Raw genomic sequence first — 12,488 nt, forward strand, 5'->3', positions numbered from 1 at the left:
ACTCGGCGCGGTCTATCCTGACGCACCAGTAGAACATGTCCACGGTACAATGCAAGAGACCAGTGTAGATCCGGACTGCCTGTCCGCTCTCGTGTCCCTTCGTCCCTGAGCAGAACAGAGCCCCAAAGACTGGGGAGGTCATTTTTAACTCTCATCGCGCGGCCTTTGGCCCACTCATACGCTGGGCGGCCAGGCTAAAGATCGCGACAGACGAAATGAACAAAACAAGATTATAGAACTTTGAGAAAGCTGTCAGAAACACATATATCGTTCAGTAATTCCTTGGGGTACACATACAGCTGTCCGAGAGTATTCATTTTCCTCGACCTCTGTTCGAGCCTCCACAAAGAGGCGACGCAAGTTTGGTAAATTGGCCTGGGAACACCCCAGTCAGCACTGCGCAGCTGAGGAATACGATGCTCGACATCTGTAGAGAACCAACCATCTGCGCTGGTATGTTGCCGAACGTCTCGCCTTGACACTCTATGTTGAACTGTACTTCAGAGTACAGGCAGCCTGATGAGCCGTAATTCGGGAAGAGCTCAGGGGAGAAAGACGTCTGCGGAGCGGCGGAGGTTGCAGTCGAAACCAAAGCGGACACCACTCGGGAAGGTCTAGAGCCCGCCATTGTGAACAACTTTTGATCACCACAAAACACTCTGGTCACCTTTGGACCTTTCACTATCCGTCTCACTCCACTTGAGTCTAAGTCGCCACAGACGCTGCTTGGTTCAATTCACATCCTCTTGGTGATATGACCGTCTCTGCTGCCCGTTGACCGCTGCCATCATCCCTCCCCAACTCCGTGTCGCGCGACCGCGGTACCTCTCCCAACTCCCCCGCAGTCGCCCAACTGCGTCGACTATATTCCCCCTTTCACTGCAACTGTCTTGGTGAAAGCACGGCTCAGTTGTTGCTGAAGCTGTCGGTTCAATATGGCGATGAACAAGATCCGTGGGGCCTTCGCTGTGCCTCGGAAAGGAGAGACCTTTGAGCTACGAGCTGGTCTAGTGTATGAGGCTCCCCCTCCGTGTTCTGAACGATGGAGCTCATCGTAACGCCACGACGGAGCAGCAATTTATGATGCTAACTTTCGTTACAGATCACAATATGCCTACGAACGGTGCGTTGTACACCTCGAACTTCCTCATCTATGCGCTAGATCACTGCCAGATACATTGCGATGGAGCTGACTCCCTAATTAGCAAAGAGTCAATTCAGAAGACGATCATGGCCATGACTCTTGGCAAGGATGTATCGGCTCTCTTCCCAGATGTGCTGAAGAACATCGCGACGGCGGATCTGGAGCAAAAGAAACTGGTCTACCTATATCTGATGTGAGAGACGATCGCGAACCCTATTCAAAGGAGCGAGACTGATGTACCCAGGAATTACGCCAAATCACACCCCGATCTTTGCATTCTCGCCGTCAACACCTTCGTACAGGACTCGGAAGACCCCAATCCGCTCATCAGAGCTCTGGCAATTCGCACCATGGGCTGTATCCGTGTGGACAAAATGGTGGATTACATGGAGGAGCCTCTGCGCAAGACCCTCCGTGACGAATCGCCGTACGTGCGCAAAACAGCCGCCATCTGCGTGGCCAAGCTTTTCGATCTGAACCCGGCGATGTGCCTTGAGAACGGGTTTCTGGAGATGCTGCAGGAGATGATTGGTGATCCCAACCCGATGGTCGTCGCCAATTCAGTCACCGCGCTTTCAGAGATTCAACATACAGCTCCAGAGACCAGGGCCCTGCAGGTCACTGCCAACACATTGCGCAAGATGCTGATGGCCTTGAATGAGTGCACCGAGTGGGGTCGTGTGACCATTCTCTCCACCCTTGCAGAGTACCGTGCCGTGGATGTGAAAGAGTCGGAGCATATCTGTGAGCGCGTGTCGCCTCAATTCCAACACGTCAACTCGGGCGTAGTGTTGGCGGCTGTGAAGGTTGTCTTTCTGCATATGAAGTACGTTGGCCCAGAACTGGCGAAGACATATCTAAAGAAGATGGCCCCGCCACTAGGTACGTGACATGTTCTGCTTCAAACGCGAGGAGTTGATGAGCCTTCTGACACAGCTCCCAGTGACCCTCGTGTCCTCGGCGCCCGAGGTCCAATATGTCGCTCTCCGAAACATCGATCTCTTACTCCAGAAGCAACCAGATATCCTTAACAAGGAGCTCCGGGTTTTCTTCTGCAAGTACAACGACCCTCCTTACGTCAAATTCCAGAAGTTGGAGATCATGGTTCGAATTGCAAATGATCGCAATGTGGACCAGCTTTTGGCCGAGTTGAAGGAATACGCGCTCGAGGTCGACATGGACTTCGTTCGTCGTGCTGTGAAGGCCATCGGACAGGTGGCCATTAAAATTGAGAGTGCTAGCGAAAAGTGCGTCAACACATTGTTGGACCTGATCAACACCAAGGTCAACTATGTGGTGCAGGAGGCTATCGTTGTGATCAAAGATATCTTCCGCAAATATCCTGGTTATGAAGGCATCATCCCCACGCTCTGCAAGTGTATTGACGAACTCGACGAGCCCAATGCCCGTGCTGCGCTCATCTGGATCGTTGGAGAATACGCCGAGAAGATCAGCAACGCGGGTGACATTCTCGGTGGCTTTGTGGATGGTTTCAATGAAGAGTTCTCGCAGACTCAATTACAAATTCTCACTGCTGTCGTCAAATTGTTCCTCAAGCGACCTGAGAAGGCTCAGGGTCTTGTCCAGCGAGTCCTCCAAGCTGCTACTGCCGAGAACGACAACCCCGACGTGCGCGACCGCGCCTATATCTACTGGCGATTGCTCTCCAACACAAGTGACCAAAATGCCACCAAGAATATCGTACTTTCAGACAAGCCTCCCATCGTCACCACCATCAGCTCATTACCGCCTACTCTTCTTGACCAGCTTCTGCAGGAGCTTTCCACGCTTTCTTCTGTCTATCACAAGCCCCCAGAGCAGTTTGTCGGACAAGGCCGCTTTGGGGCTGATGCTGTGCAGCGGGCCGCCATCGAGTATGTGGATTCCATTTGCTTTGTGTTGTTTTCAAAATCGATCCTGGCTAACTTGGAATTCTAGGGAACAACTTCAAAACGCCCGGGAAAATCCCCTGGCTGCCGCTGCCGCAGCTGCCGTCAGCGGCACTGCACCTTCTGCACAGGCGCAAAATAACGTCGAGAATTTGCTGGACATTGACTTTGACGGCGGCGCCCCAGCCTCAGCCCAGAAAGAACCTACTGGCGAGCTGTCCGGCTTGGAAGGGCTGGCAGGTACTCCAGTTCGTGTGCAATCTCCTGCAGCAGGTGCAGCTCCGGCTCAGGGTAATCTCGATGATTTGTTGGGAGTCTTTGGCGAGTCCGGTCCCTCGCACACATCTCCTGCCGGTGCCTCTAGTGGAGGTGCTGGCGACTTGATGAACGGGTTCGCTGGTCTTGACCTTTCTGGAGGCCCAGCTCCTGCTCCTCATGGCGCGCCTCCAAACTCAGGCAGTCAGGACATGATGGACCTTATTTAGACTCCCCCGCCAAGCATTTGATCTCTTGGCAGACTCGTGTGTTTCCTTCGAGCCCGGTCTTCCGTTCCCCTACCATTCAATTCTGTTCTTGCTAGCGAGGGACGGACATCATTCTGCACAGCATGAGCTAGAACAATTTTTTGACTTCTCTGTACTTCTTAATGTGCTTAATCCTCACTATGAACCTACTCCCCGCGTGTCTGGAATTTGTCTTAGTTACTGCTCGGGCCATAGCTAGGGTTTTGCGTGTAAACTAATATCTTGATGGAACAGTATCGAACCACTTGATGATGACATGACTAGGTAGATGCTTGTACCTCACTACAAACTCCGATGTGCAATTGTGAAGGCGCAGGCCGAAGTCCTGGCGACTCGAACCTGGACGAGGTCTATTCGAGTCATTCCGAGTGCAACTCTCGATCGATAAGTAGTAGTATCTCCGATCACTCCAGTCACGAGTGAGTCCAGTCCGGGCATGGTGGAAGTGAAATGTCCCGCAGCGGGTCTGCCGTGCCCTTGGAACGGCATCTTAATGGATGAACCTTCTCTCTCCTCGGTCCCCGATTAAGTAAGGACAGAGATAAGCCTCCACAGAGACCGCCAGACTCACGTCATCGTACTGGTGATGCAAAGCCAGCACTCGATCGAAAGACTGAACTTTTGTCGGACTCCAGTTCTATCACGGCTGACTGTGTCTTTCAATTGAAACTGGCCACATGGATTCTGGAGCTCTGTGCAAGGGAATTGCAACTGTATTTGGCACGAAGGGCCCGAACTTGATAGATTTCCAATGATGGCATCGTGTCCCGAATGATCCACAGGGAGTCGAGAAACTCCGCGCTGCTTACCAATTCTGCTTCGTTGTGGAGGGTGAACGCCTCGTACCAACGAAAAGCGCTCAAGTCATGTCTTCCAACCAGATAGTGGATCTCGCTGAAGTAATGGAGTAGTCTGTCCCCGGGGCAAGTGGGCTGGCTGGTCGGAAACATTCGTGGAAACGAAATAAATACAACGATCGTTCAAGGGTCTTTCTTCCCTCTCTCTCTCCGCAATTCTCTGTATACAGTTATCCTTTTGAGGTCGTACCACGAGAACTACTATCCCACCATGGCTGAGACTGACTACAACTTCGAGGGCTGGATGGGCCTAGACTCAAGCTCTTGCGAGGGCAAGATGGTCTGGAAGGAGTTCGAGCCCAAGACCTGGGAGGAGACCGATATCGACATCAAGATCTCTCACTGCGGTATTTGCGGAAGCGACTTGCACACTCTGCGCAGTGGCTGGGTGAGTCGAGGAAACATCAATTGGACCTCATGTACACGCCCGCATTACTAACGGGTCCCGCTTCCCTAGAGACCCAGTCTGTACCCCGTGTGCGTGGGCCACGAGATCGTCGGAACCGCCGTTCGCGTGGGATCCAAGGTGACAAACGGCATCAAGGTCGGTGACCGTGTCGGCGTCGGTGCGCAGAGTGACTCCTGCCTCGGCCGTCAGGGCGATTGTGAGGAATGCGCGATGGGACTGGAACAGTACTGCGGCAAGGGCATCACCGGCACCTACAACAGCAAGTACCACAACGGCGATAAGTCGTATGGCGGTTACGCGACCTACAACCGCGTGCCCTCGCACTTTGCCATCAAAATTCCCGATAGCATCCCGTCGGCGGCCGCCGCGCCCATGTTGTGTGGTGGTGTGACATTGTATAGCCCGTTGAAGCACAACAACTGTGGCCCGGGCAAGCGCGTCGGCATCATCGGTGTTGGTGGTCTCGGCCACTTTGGTGTGCTGTTCGCCAAGGCCATGGGCGCTGATCAGGTCGTTGCGATTTCCCGCAAGACTGCGAAGAGTGAGGATGCGATCAAGATGGGTGCGGATCTGTATATTGCGACGGACGACGAGCCAGACTGGGCGACGAAGCATGCTCGCTCTCTGGACTTGATCGTTTGCACTGTGTCTTCCTCCAAGGTAAGCTTGACGTCAAACACTTCCTTTAGCCTGGTGTGGCTCATCATCGCGACATTGGAGGCTGATCAATCATTCCTTTTCTCTTTTAGATGCCCATGCCCGAGTATCTGGGCTTGCTTCGCACCAACGGTACCATGGTGCAGGTTGGTCTGCCTGATGACGGCACGCTCTATGCCCCCGTGCGCAACCTGATCCGCCGTTTGAAGGTTGAGAGCTCCATGATAGGCAGCCCCAACGAGATTCGAGAGATGTTCGAGCTCGTCGCCCAGAAGAACATCCAGCCTTGGATCCAGGAGGTCCCCATGAAGGAGGCCAACAAGGCCATTGTGGATATGGAGGATGGTAAAGCACGCTATCGCTACGTGTTGGTCAACCAGTAACCTATCTGGAAAAGATTTGGCGTGTACACACAATTTTGCCAATTTAACGGCCGAGCGTGCATGTATAACGAGCGTCGATGAAGAATAGAAAGAATGGTTCACAGAGCATGTTATTGTGGGATAAGTCTGCATCAGCTGACATCTGTGGTCGAGATCACAGATCTTGCTACTAACTGTCATGGCCAGCTCCCAAGGTCCTTCGAGGTACCTGACTGGTAATGCTTCTCGCAGTGAAATGCTCGAGAGACTCAATTCTAGCTATGGCATCATGACCGCAGCCTTTCGCTGAGAGAGGTTGATAGTCCCAGTCGACGTGTTGTCAGTCATTCCATCACTACTGTCCACTGAGGACTAGTTCGTAACAAGTTAGTAGTAACTTCAAAGTACTAATCTTGAAGCGACATTGAGGTACTTCGGAGGCTCGGACTAAACGCCGAAGTAACGAACCTGCAGTGAGACGGGATGGATACGCCCGCGGTCGGCCATTGGGTCGGTCCAGACGTACCCACGTGAGGCCGCTTTCGGAGGGCCTAGTCCCAAACAGGAACAGCGTCTCACGGCGCATCCCCGCGGCGAGGATAAGCAAAGACTGAAATGATTCACAGGGCCCCGCCGTGATCTTCAATCGCGATCTCTTTTGCTGTCGTCCTCCAGCGCCAGCATTGTGCTTTGTCTTGTTGGTATACTCGTTCATTTGCCAAAGATCATCGTCGCCGTCATGTCCCAACGTTATCTCAGCACTCGTGGAAGCGAGTCCGGCGTATGTTCACCTACTTCTTTTCCCGGATTTGCAATGCTCTTGAGCCGCATTGAGAGGGACTTTGGATCAATTGGGCTAATGTTTACTTTTTGTTCTTGCAGCGCTCCTTCGAAGATGTGGTCATGAAGGGCCTCGCTTCTGATGGCGGTCTTTTCATCCCCGAGGAGATTCCGTCGCTGCCCTCTTCATGGGAGAGTGAGTGGCGAGACTTGTCTTTCGCTGAACTGGCGCACCGTATCATGTCCCTGTGAGTCAACAAGAAAGCCGCGCGCGAGAAAGAAATCGGAAATATGACCACGAATTCAAAGCTGACCTACATGCACCTCCAGCTATATCTCTCCCTCCGAAATTCCCTCCGAAGATCTCAAGGCCATTGTCGAGAAGTCCTATTCGACATTCCGCCACCCTGAGCGCACTCCAGTTGCCGCCTTGGATCCCAAGGACAACCTGTACCTCCTCGAACTTTTCCACGGACCAACCTTTGCTTTCAAAGATGTTGCTCTGCAGAGTCTGGGTAACTTCTTCGAGTACTTCCTGGTGCGCAAGAACAAGGGCAAGACCGGCAAAGATCGTCACCACTTGACCATTGTGGGCGCAACATCAGGCGATACCGGCTCAGCGGCCATCTATGGTCTCCGAGGCAAGAAAGATGTCTCGGTCTTTATCCTGTTCCCCAAGGGCAAGGTCAGCCCCATCCAGGAGGCGCAGATGACCAGCGTCCTGGACGCCAATGTGCACAACCTCACTGTCGAGGGCTCTTTCGACGACTGTCAGGACATTGTCAAAGCCCTGTTTGCCGATCCTGATATCAACAAGACTCACAACATTGGTGCCATCAACTCGATCAATTGGGCTCGTATTCTTGCTCAGGTGAGTCACCCTTTTCGGCAATTCTATGCGCACGGTTAGACTGGCCACACTCATCCGTGGATCATATTGACTTGCGTCCTCTTCCCCCCCCAGATTACCTACTATTTCTACTCCTATCTCTCTCTCACGAAATCGGCCAACTACAAAGCGGGCACAGGTGTGCGCGTAGTTGTGCCCTCTGGAAACTTTGGTGACATCTTGGCTGGCTGGTTCGCCAAGCAGATGGGTCTACCCATCTGCAAGTTGGTTGTCGCGACCAACGAGAATGAGTAAGCTGATTGTGCTTTACCGATCCACGAGACGAAGTCATCCCTAACAAACATTGTTGCAGTATTCTTGACCGGTTCTTCCGCACCAATGGCCACTACACCAAGAAGCCTCTGGACGCGCCCATGGATGCAGGCGTCAAGGAGACCCACAGCCCAGCCATGGACATTCTCGTCAGCAGCAACTTCGAGCGTCTCCTCTGGTTCTTCGCCTTCCGGACCGACAAGGCTGCCACTCCCGATGAGCGCCGCCAGCACGCCTGCGAAAGTGTCAGCGGCTGGCTGAGTCAATTGAAGACCGAGGGTGGCTTCCAGGTCCCCGCCGCCATCATCGAGGCCGCCAAGGCCGAGTTCGAGAGCGAACGTGTGAGCAACCAGGAAACCATCGACATCATCCGCGAAACATACAGGAATTGCATTCCCAAGGACCTCCCCGCCGGTAGTCCCAGAAGTTCCCAGACCGGTGGTTATATTCTCGACCCTCACACAGCTGTTGGTATTGCTGCCTCCCGCCGCTCGATCCAGCGGAATCCCGGTGACTACCACATCTCGCTGTCCACGGCACACCCCGCCAAGTTCGCGAGCGCTGTGGATCTCGCCCTGAGCAAGGAAGATGGATATACCTTCAGCGAGGTACTTCCCGAGGAGTTCGTGGGCTTGGAGCAACGTGAGCGCCGCGTCACGGCTGTTCCTCACGGTGCTGGCTGGGAGGGAGTGCGTGAGATCGTCAAGGCCGAGGTGGAGCAAGAGCTCGAGGGAAAACGTTAGGTCGACGGAAAGTTTTGACCCCCTTTCCATTGTGATGACATATAGATGTTTTTATTCATTGCTCCGTTTCGACCATTTGCATTCTGAAAAGGGAACACTTATGTCGATGTTGTAAACAACCCCCTTATCGATTTGAAGAAAATCTTAATCAATATTGAGCCCGCGCAGGTGATACTCAGCCCCAAGCCGCCACGCCCGGCTTTATTCATCATGTATAGTGCTCTGTCTAGATCATGCGCGTGTAGCTTGACGCAGCCCGAAACCAGGGCCCCAGACAATTGGAATAGTGACAAGCATACCAAGCAGCATTCGCTGTGCTTCAATCGTGAATAGTCCACTGCTATGCATGCTGCAGACCGCAATCTACTCGAGGCTGTCGCTCGTCCTCGAAGGTGAAAATAGCAAGGAAATAGTCCGAATGGACCCGATACTGGCGGTAAAGCGTACCAACTACCTTGGTGATTGGGCTTGAACCTGTAATTCAAAATTGTCGGAGGTTCAAATGACCAGTTCAATCATTGGAAGATGAATCGGGTTCAATCATTGGAAGATGGACCGGGAGAAGAGACTGTTATGAAGCACCCATGAATCTTTGAGCGCTTTGAGTTTCGGAATGTGAATTGGACAGCCACAATCTCATCAAGTATTTGATGTTGACCTTGCAGCGACCATCAATCAAGTCAAGATGGATAGTGGGGTTGGACAGCATGCGTACCATGAGATGAGGTGAAGAATTTCGAGAAAGCTGAAAGATGATCTGAAGATGGAGATGGAATAGGGTTGAAAAGTTCAGAAAGCTATGTATTACTATTATTACTAATTAGATATGGCCGAATATTTGAGTGTGAACAATGAAAAGAAGGCAATGATCGACCGAGCAACTTCAACCATCCTCTCGATGTTCAAGGAGTAGATGATTGCGCGGGTCTGCAATCAAGTCCCAACTCTGGCCGAACAAAACACATGCACAAAAAAAAAGATTTTTCGAGTAACCAATGGCTCCTGTCAATAGTCAGGATTCCAAAAACGAAATTTGCGAGGCGAGTTAAGGTAGAGCCCGCTTTGGCCAGAAGAGGCGTGAATAGGAACCCAACCAAGACGGCCAAGATATTGTCTGTCATGACAGTTTGCCGCTTTATAGCAAAGCCATCAAACCGACAATACCGGCCAGAAGACCAGCAGCGGGCTTGACAACGGAAGCAGCACCAGTGAAGGGCTGACCGGGCTGAGATTGAGCAGGCTGAGCAGGCTGAGCAGGCTGGGCGGGCTGGGCGGGCTGGGCAGGAGCCGCAGGTGCAGCTGGAGCACCCGAGGTAGCAGGGGCACCGGGAGCAGCAGGAGCAGCAGGAGCACCGGGAGCAGCAGGAGCACCGGGAGCAGCAGGGGCACCGGGAGCAGCAGGGGCACCGGGAGCAGCAGGGGCACCGGGAGCAGCAGGGGCGCCAGGAGCAGCAGGAGCACCGGGAGCAGCAGGGGCACCGGGAGCAGCAGGGGCGCCAGGAGCAGCAGGAGCACCGGGAGCAGCAGGGGCGCCAGGAGCAGCAGGAGCGCCAGGAGCAGCAGGAGCGCCAGGAGCAGCAGGAGCGCCAGGAGCGGCAGGGGCACCAGGAGCGGCAGGGGCACCAGGAGCGGCAGGGGCACCAGGAGCCGCAGGGGCGCCAGGAGCCGCAGGGGCACCAGGAGCAGCAGGGGCACCAGGCTGAGCGGGTTGACCAGGAACGACAGGGACAACTGGCTGCGCAGGGTTGGTCTCAGCTGGCTTGTTGGGAGCCGGGTGCACAGGCTGAGGGGACTGGACCGGGTTGACAGGCACGACGGAAGGCTGCTTGGGAGGGGGGAACGACAGCACTGCTAGCAGTAACGTGAGGGATGGCAGAAGAGTACATGGTGGCGGGCTTCTTCTCCAGGACACTAGTCTGAGTCAGAGTGATGGTGCTGGTCTGAGTGATCGGGATAGTGTAGGTAGTGGTGCCATGGGTGACCACAGAGGAAGTGACTTCAATCAGTTAGCAGGGTAGACAAATCAGAATGTGGTTCGACAGCGCATACCTGGGCAGGTGGTGGTCACAATAGTGACGACAGTGGTGCTGGGCTTCATATGGGTAGTGGTTCCCTTGGTCACAGAGCTAGAAGTCGAGCTGGACTTCACATGGGTGGTGGAACCCTTGGTGGTGCTGGAAGTCGGGCACGGGGAGGTGCTAGACGACTTGCTGCTGGTAACGTGGGTGCTAGACGACTTGCTGCTGGTAACGTGGGTGCTGGACGACTTGGTGCTAGTGACGTGGGTGCTGCTAGCATGGGTGGTGGTCGAAGTGGTGCACGGAGTAGTGGTCGACTGGCTGGTGGTGCTGGTGGTCGAGTGATGAGTGCTCATTGCGGTGGTCGAGGTGGTGCATGGGGTGGTGTAGCCCTCCTCATGGCCCCAAGGTTGGACATTAGAGGATGGGTGCATATACTCGCCACCGCGAGCTTGCATGACACCAGCGAGAGCAGGGCTGGCAAGAGCCAGGATTGCCGCAGCCTTGACCATTTTGAAAGATGAAAGGATTTTTGGGGGTGGATTACTTAATAATAAGAAAGCACAAGAGAATTTGAAACGAACGAAGGTAATGAAGAAGAACGGTGAAAGATGATAGAAGAAAAGAGGGTGAGCAAGGCGACGAAGAGGCGCCTTATATACTTCATCTTCTGGCGAGGATAGAGGTAATCAGAAGATGATAGACAAGGTGTCGCCATGGTAGGGTTCAGGAGAAGCAAAAGTTGACCTGAGATCCACAGCTTGCTAGCCGTCATAGATGTCCAATGTCGCAGCATCCAGGCACTCAGAACGAGTGAAGTCTTTGGCGCAAAAGAGGAGAGAGAACCTGGTTCCAAGGGATCCCAAGGGCAGAGTGCGATGCTCAGGTAACATCCCGTAGTCTCATCGAGTCCGTGAACCTCTGAATAGGACCCACATCTTGGTCCCAATGCGGCGATCAGGTTCGAGAGAAGACTCAGCAGTGATTGTTGAGGCTTGAATGGAGGAGGGCAGGTTTGTGGAGAGAAGGGATCCGCTCTATTCGTTCCATTTGCTCTTGTCGAGTTGGAGACCAGGTGTGACCTGGGTTCCTTTCATAGAGTTGAGTATCATGACAAACGGTAATCTCAACGATCAGTTGAAGCTTTGATACTGCCCCAGGACTGCGCCAGCGGCCTGTCCAAGCCCTGTTTTTCCGTCGACAAGACTAATTGCGGAAGTAGCAAGGTGAGGTGCAAGATATGAGTCTTTGCACAGGGTAAAGAAAGTTTGGACCCAATTGATCGAGTTCAGACCGTGGGGAGTATCTTCACTGGTGACTTCGCGAACTGCATCATCGTTGGATAGGCTCAGCAAAAGGCCTAAGATCGTCAACTGCTGCGTGAACTCCATCCACTCTACATCGACCTCGTTTGTGAAAGCCGAACGAAGGTGGATCCGAACGACAGTTGAGCACGAGCAGACCCATCGCATAGGGTTGCAGGTGACCAGTTTAGATCTCTGGTCCACGATGATAGTCGATGGCAAGGATGCCATAATCGCTCACTCAGCACATGCATCCATTGCCGGATCGGGCAATAACTTGGATGGGCCAAGTTGCAAACCTATCGGATTCAAACAGGCACCAAGTCTGTCCCAATGGGAGCCCCGACGTAGTGGAGCAATGGAGACAGACTTTGGATAATCGATGATGATCCCCTTCGTGCCTGGGTGGTGGAACTGCTCTCGCCGTACAAAGTCATGCTGTCATCCAAGACCCAATCTTTCAGTGCAAGGCACAGGAACCTGTAGGAGAGAGGACGCATCCGGCGATGGTACGACTTTGCCGATTTTGAAGCTCCACAGCCTTCGAGCGAGCAGACTCGGTCGGGTGCTGTGGATCGTGGAACAATCTCGTAGCACATCGATTGACCCTTGCAGGCTCAACACATCGAGTGTCCAGCT

The 12,488-nt window shown here is 53.5% G+C and overlaps 6 protein-coding genes across 6 annotated transcripts; 3 read left to right on the forward strand and 3 right to left on the reverse strand.

Annotated features, from left to right (window-relative positions):
- Positions 1–151: 151 nt before the first annotated feature.
- N7539_009280 (DUF5310 domain-containing protein) lies at positions 152–628 on the reverse strand (the record flags this gene model as incomplete). Its single annotated transcript, XM_056938875.1, has 3 exons — positions 152–238; positions 298–375; positions 443–628. The coding sequence occupies 3 exons, from the start codon at positions 626–628 to the stop codon at positions 152–154; spliced, it is 351 nt and encodes a 116-aa protein (XP_056786252.1).
- A 307-nt stretch (positions 629–935) lies between these two features.
- Positions 936–3,518, forward strand: N7539_009281 (putative AP-1 adaptor complex subunit beta; the record flags this gene model as incomplete). The annotated part of the gene is made up of 6 exons (XM_056938876.1): positions 936–1,012; positions 1,103–1,123; positions 1,206–1,337; positions 1,389–2,026; positions 2,088–3,018; positions 3,083–3,518. 6 exons carry the CDS (start codon positions 936–938, stop codon positions 3,516–3,518), a joined length of 2,235 nt encoding a protein of 744 aa, XP_056786253.1.
- A 1,107-nt stretch (positions 3,519–4,625) lies between these two features.
- Positions 4,626–5,863, forward strand: N7539_009282 (NAD(P)-dependent alcohol dehydrogenase; the record flags this gene model as incomplete). The annotated part of the gene is made up of 3 exons (XM_056938877.1): positions 4,626–4,802; positions 4,872–5,483; positions 5,573–5,863. 3 exons carry the CDS (start codon positions 4,626–4,628, stop codon positions 5,861–5,863), a joined length of 1,080 nt encoding a protein of 359 aa, XP_056786254.1.
- A 718-nt stretch (positions 5,864–6,581) lies between these two features.
- On the forward strand, positions 6,582–8,527 carry N7539_009283 (threonine synthase THR4; the record flags this gene model as incomplete). The annotated part of the gene is made up of 5 exons (XM_056938878.1): positions 6,582–6,623; positions 6,725–6,870; positions 6,953–7,493; positions 7,587–7,762; positions 7,825–8,527. 5 exons carry the CDS (start codon positions 6,582–6,584, stop codon positions 8,525–8,527), a joined length of 1,608 nt encoding a protein of 535 aa, XP_056786255.1.
- A 1,135-nt stretch (positions 8,528–9,662) lies between these two features.
- Positions 9,663–11,057, reverse strand: cspA (putative cell surface protein; the record flags this gene model as incomplete). The annotated part of the gene is made up of 3 exons (XM_056938879.1): positions 9,663–10,438; positions 10,577–10,740; positions 10,984–11,057. The coding sequence occupies 3 exons, from the start codon at positions 11,055–11,057 to the stop codon at positions 9,663–9,665; spliced, it is 1,014 nt and encodes a 337-aa protein (XP_056786256.1).
- A 621-nt stretch (positions 11,058–11,678) lies between these two features.
- N7539_009285 (uncharacterized protein) lies at positions 11,679–12,080 on the reverse strand (the record flags this gene model as incomplete). The annotated part of the gene is made up of 1 exon (XM_056938880.1): positions 11,679–12,080. One exon carries the CDS (start codon positions 12,078–12,080, stop codon positions 11,679–11,681), a length of 402 nt encoding a protein of 133 aa, XP_056786257.1.
- Positions 12,081–12,488: the final 408 nt, after the last annotated feature.

This window comes from Penicillium diatomitis (assembly GCF_028827545.1).
Source record: "Penicillium diatomitis strain IBT 30728 chromosome Unknown utg000015l_segment0_segment0, whole genome shotgun sequence".
NCBI classification, from domain to species: domain Eukaryota; kingdom Fungi; phylum Ascomycota; class Eurotiomycetes; order Eurotiales; family Aspergillaceae; genus Penicillium; species Penicillium diatomitis.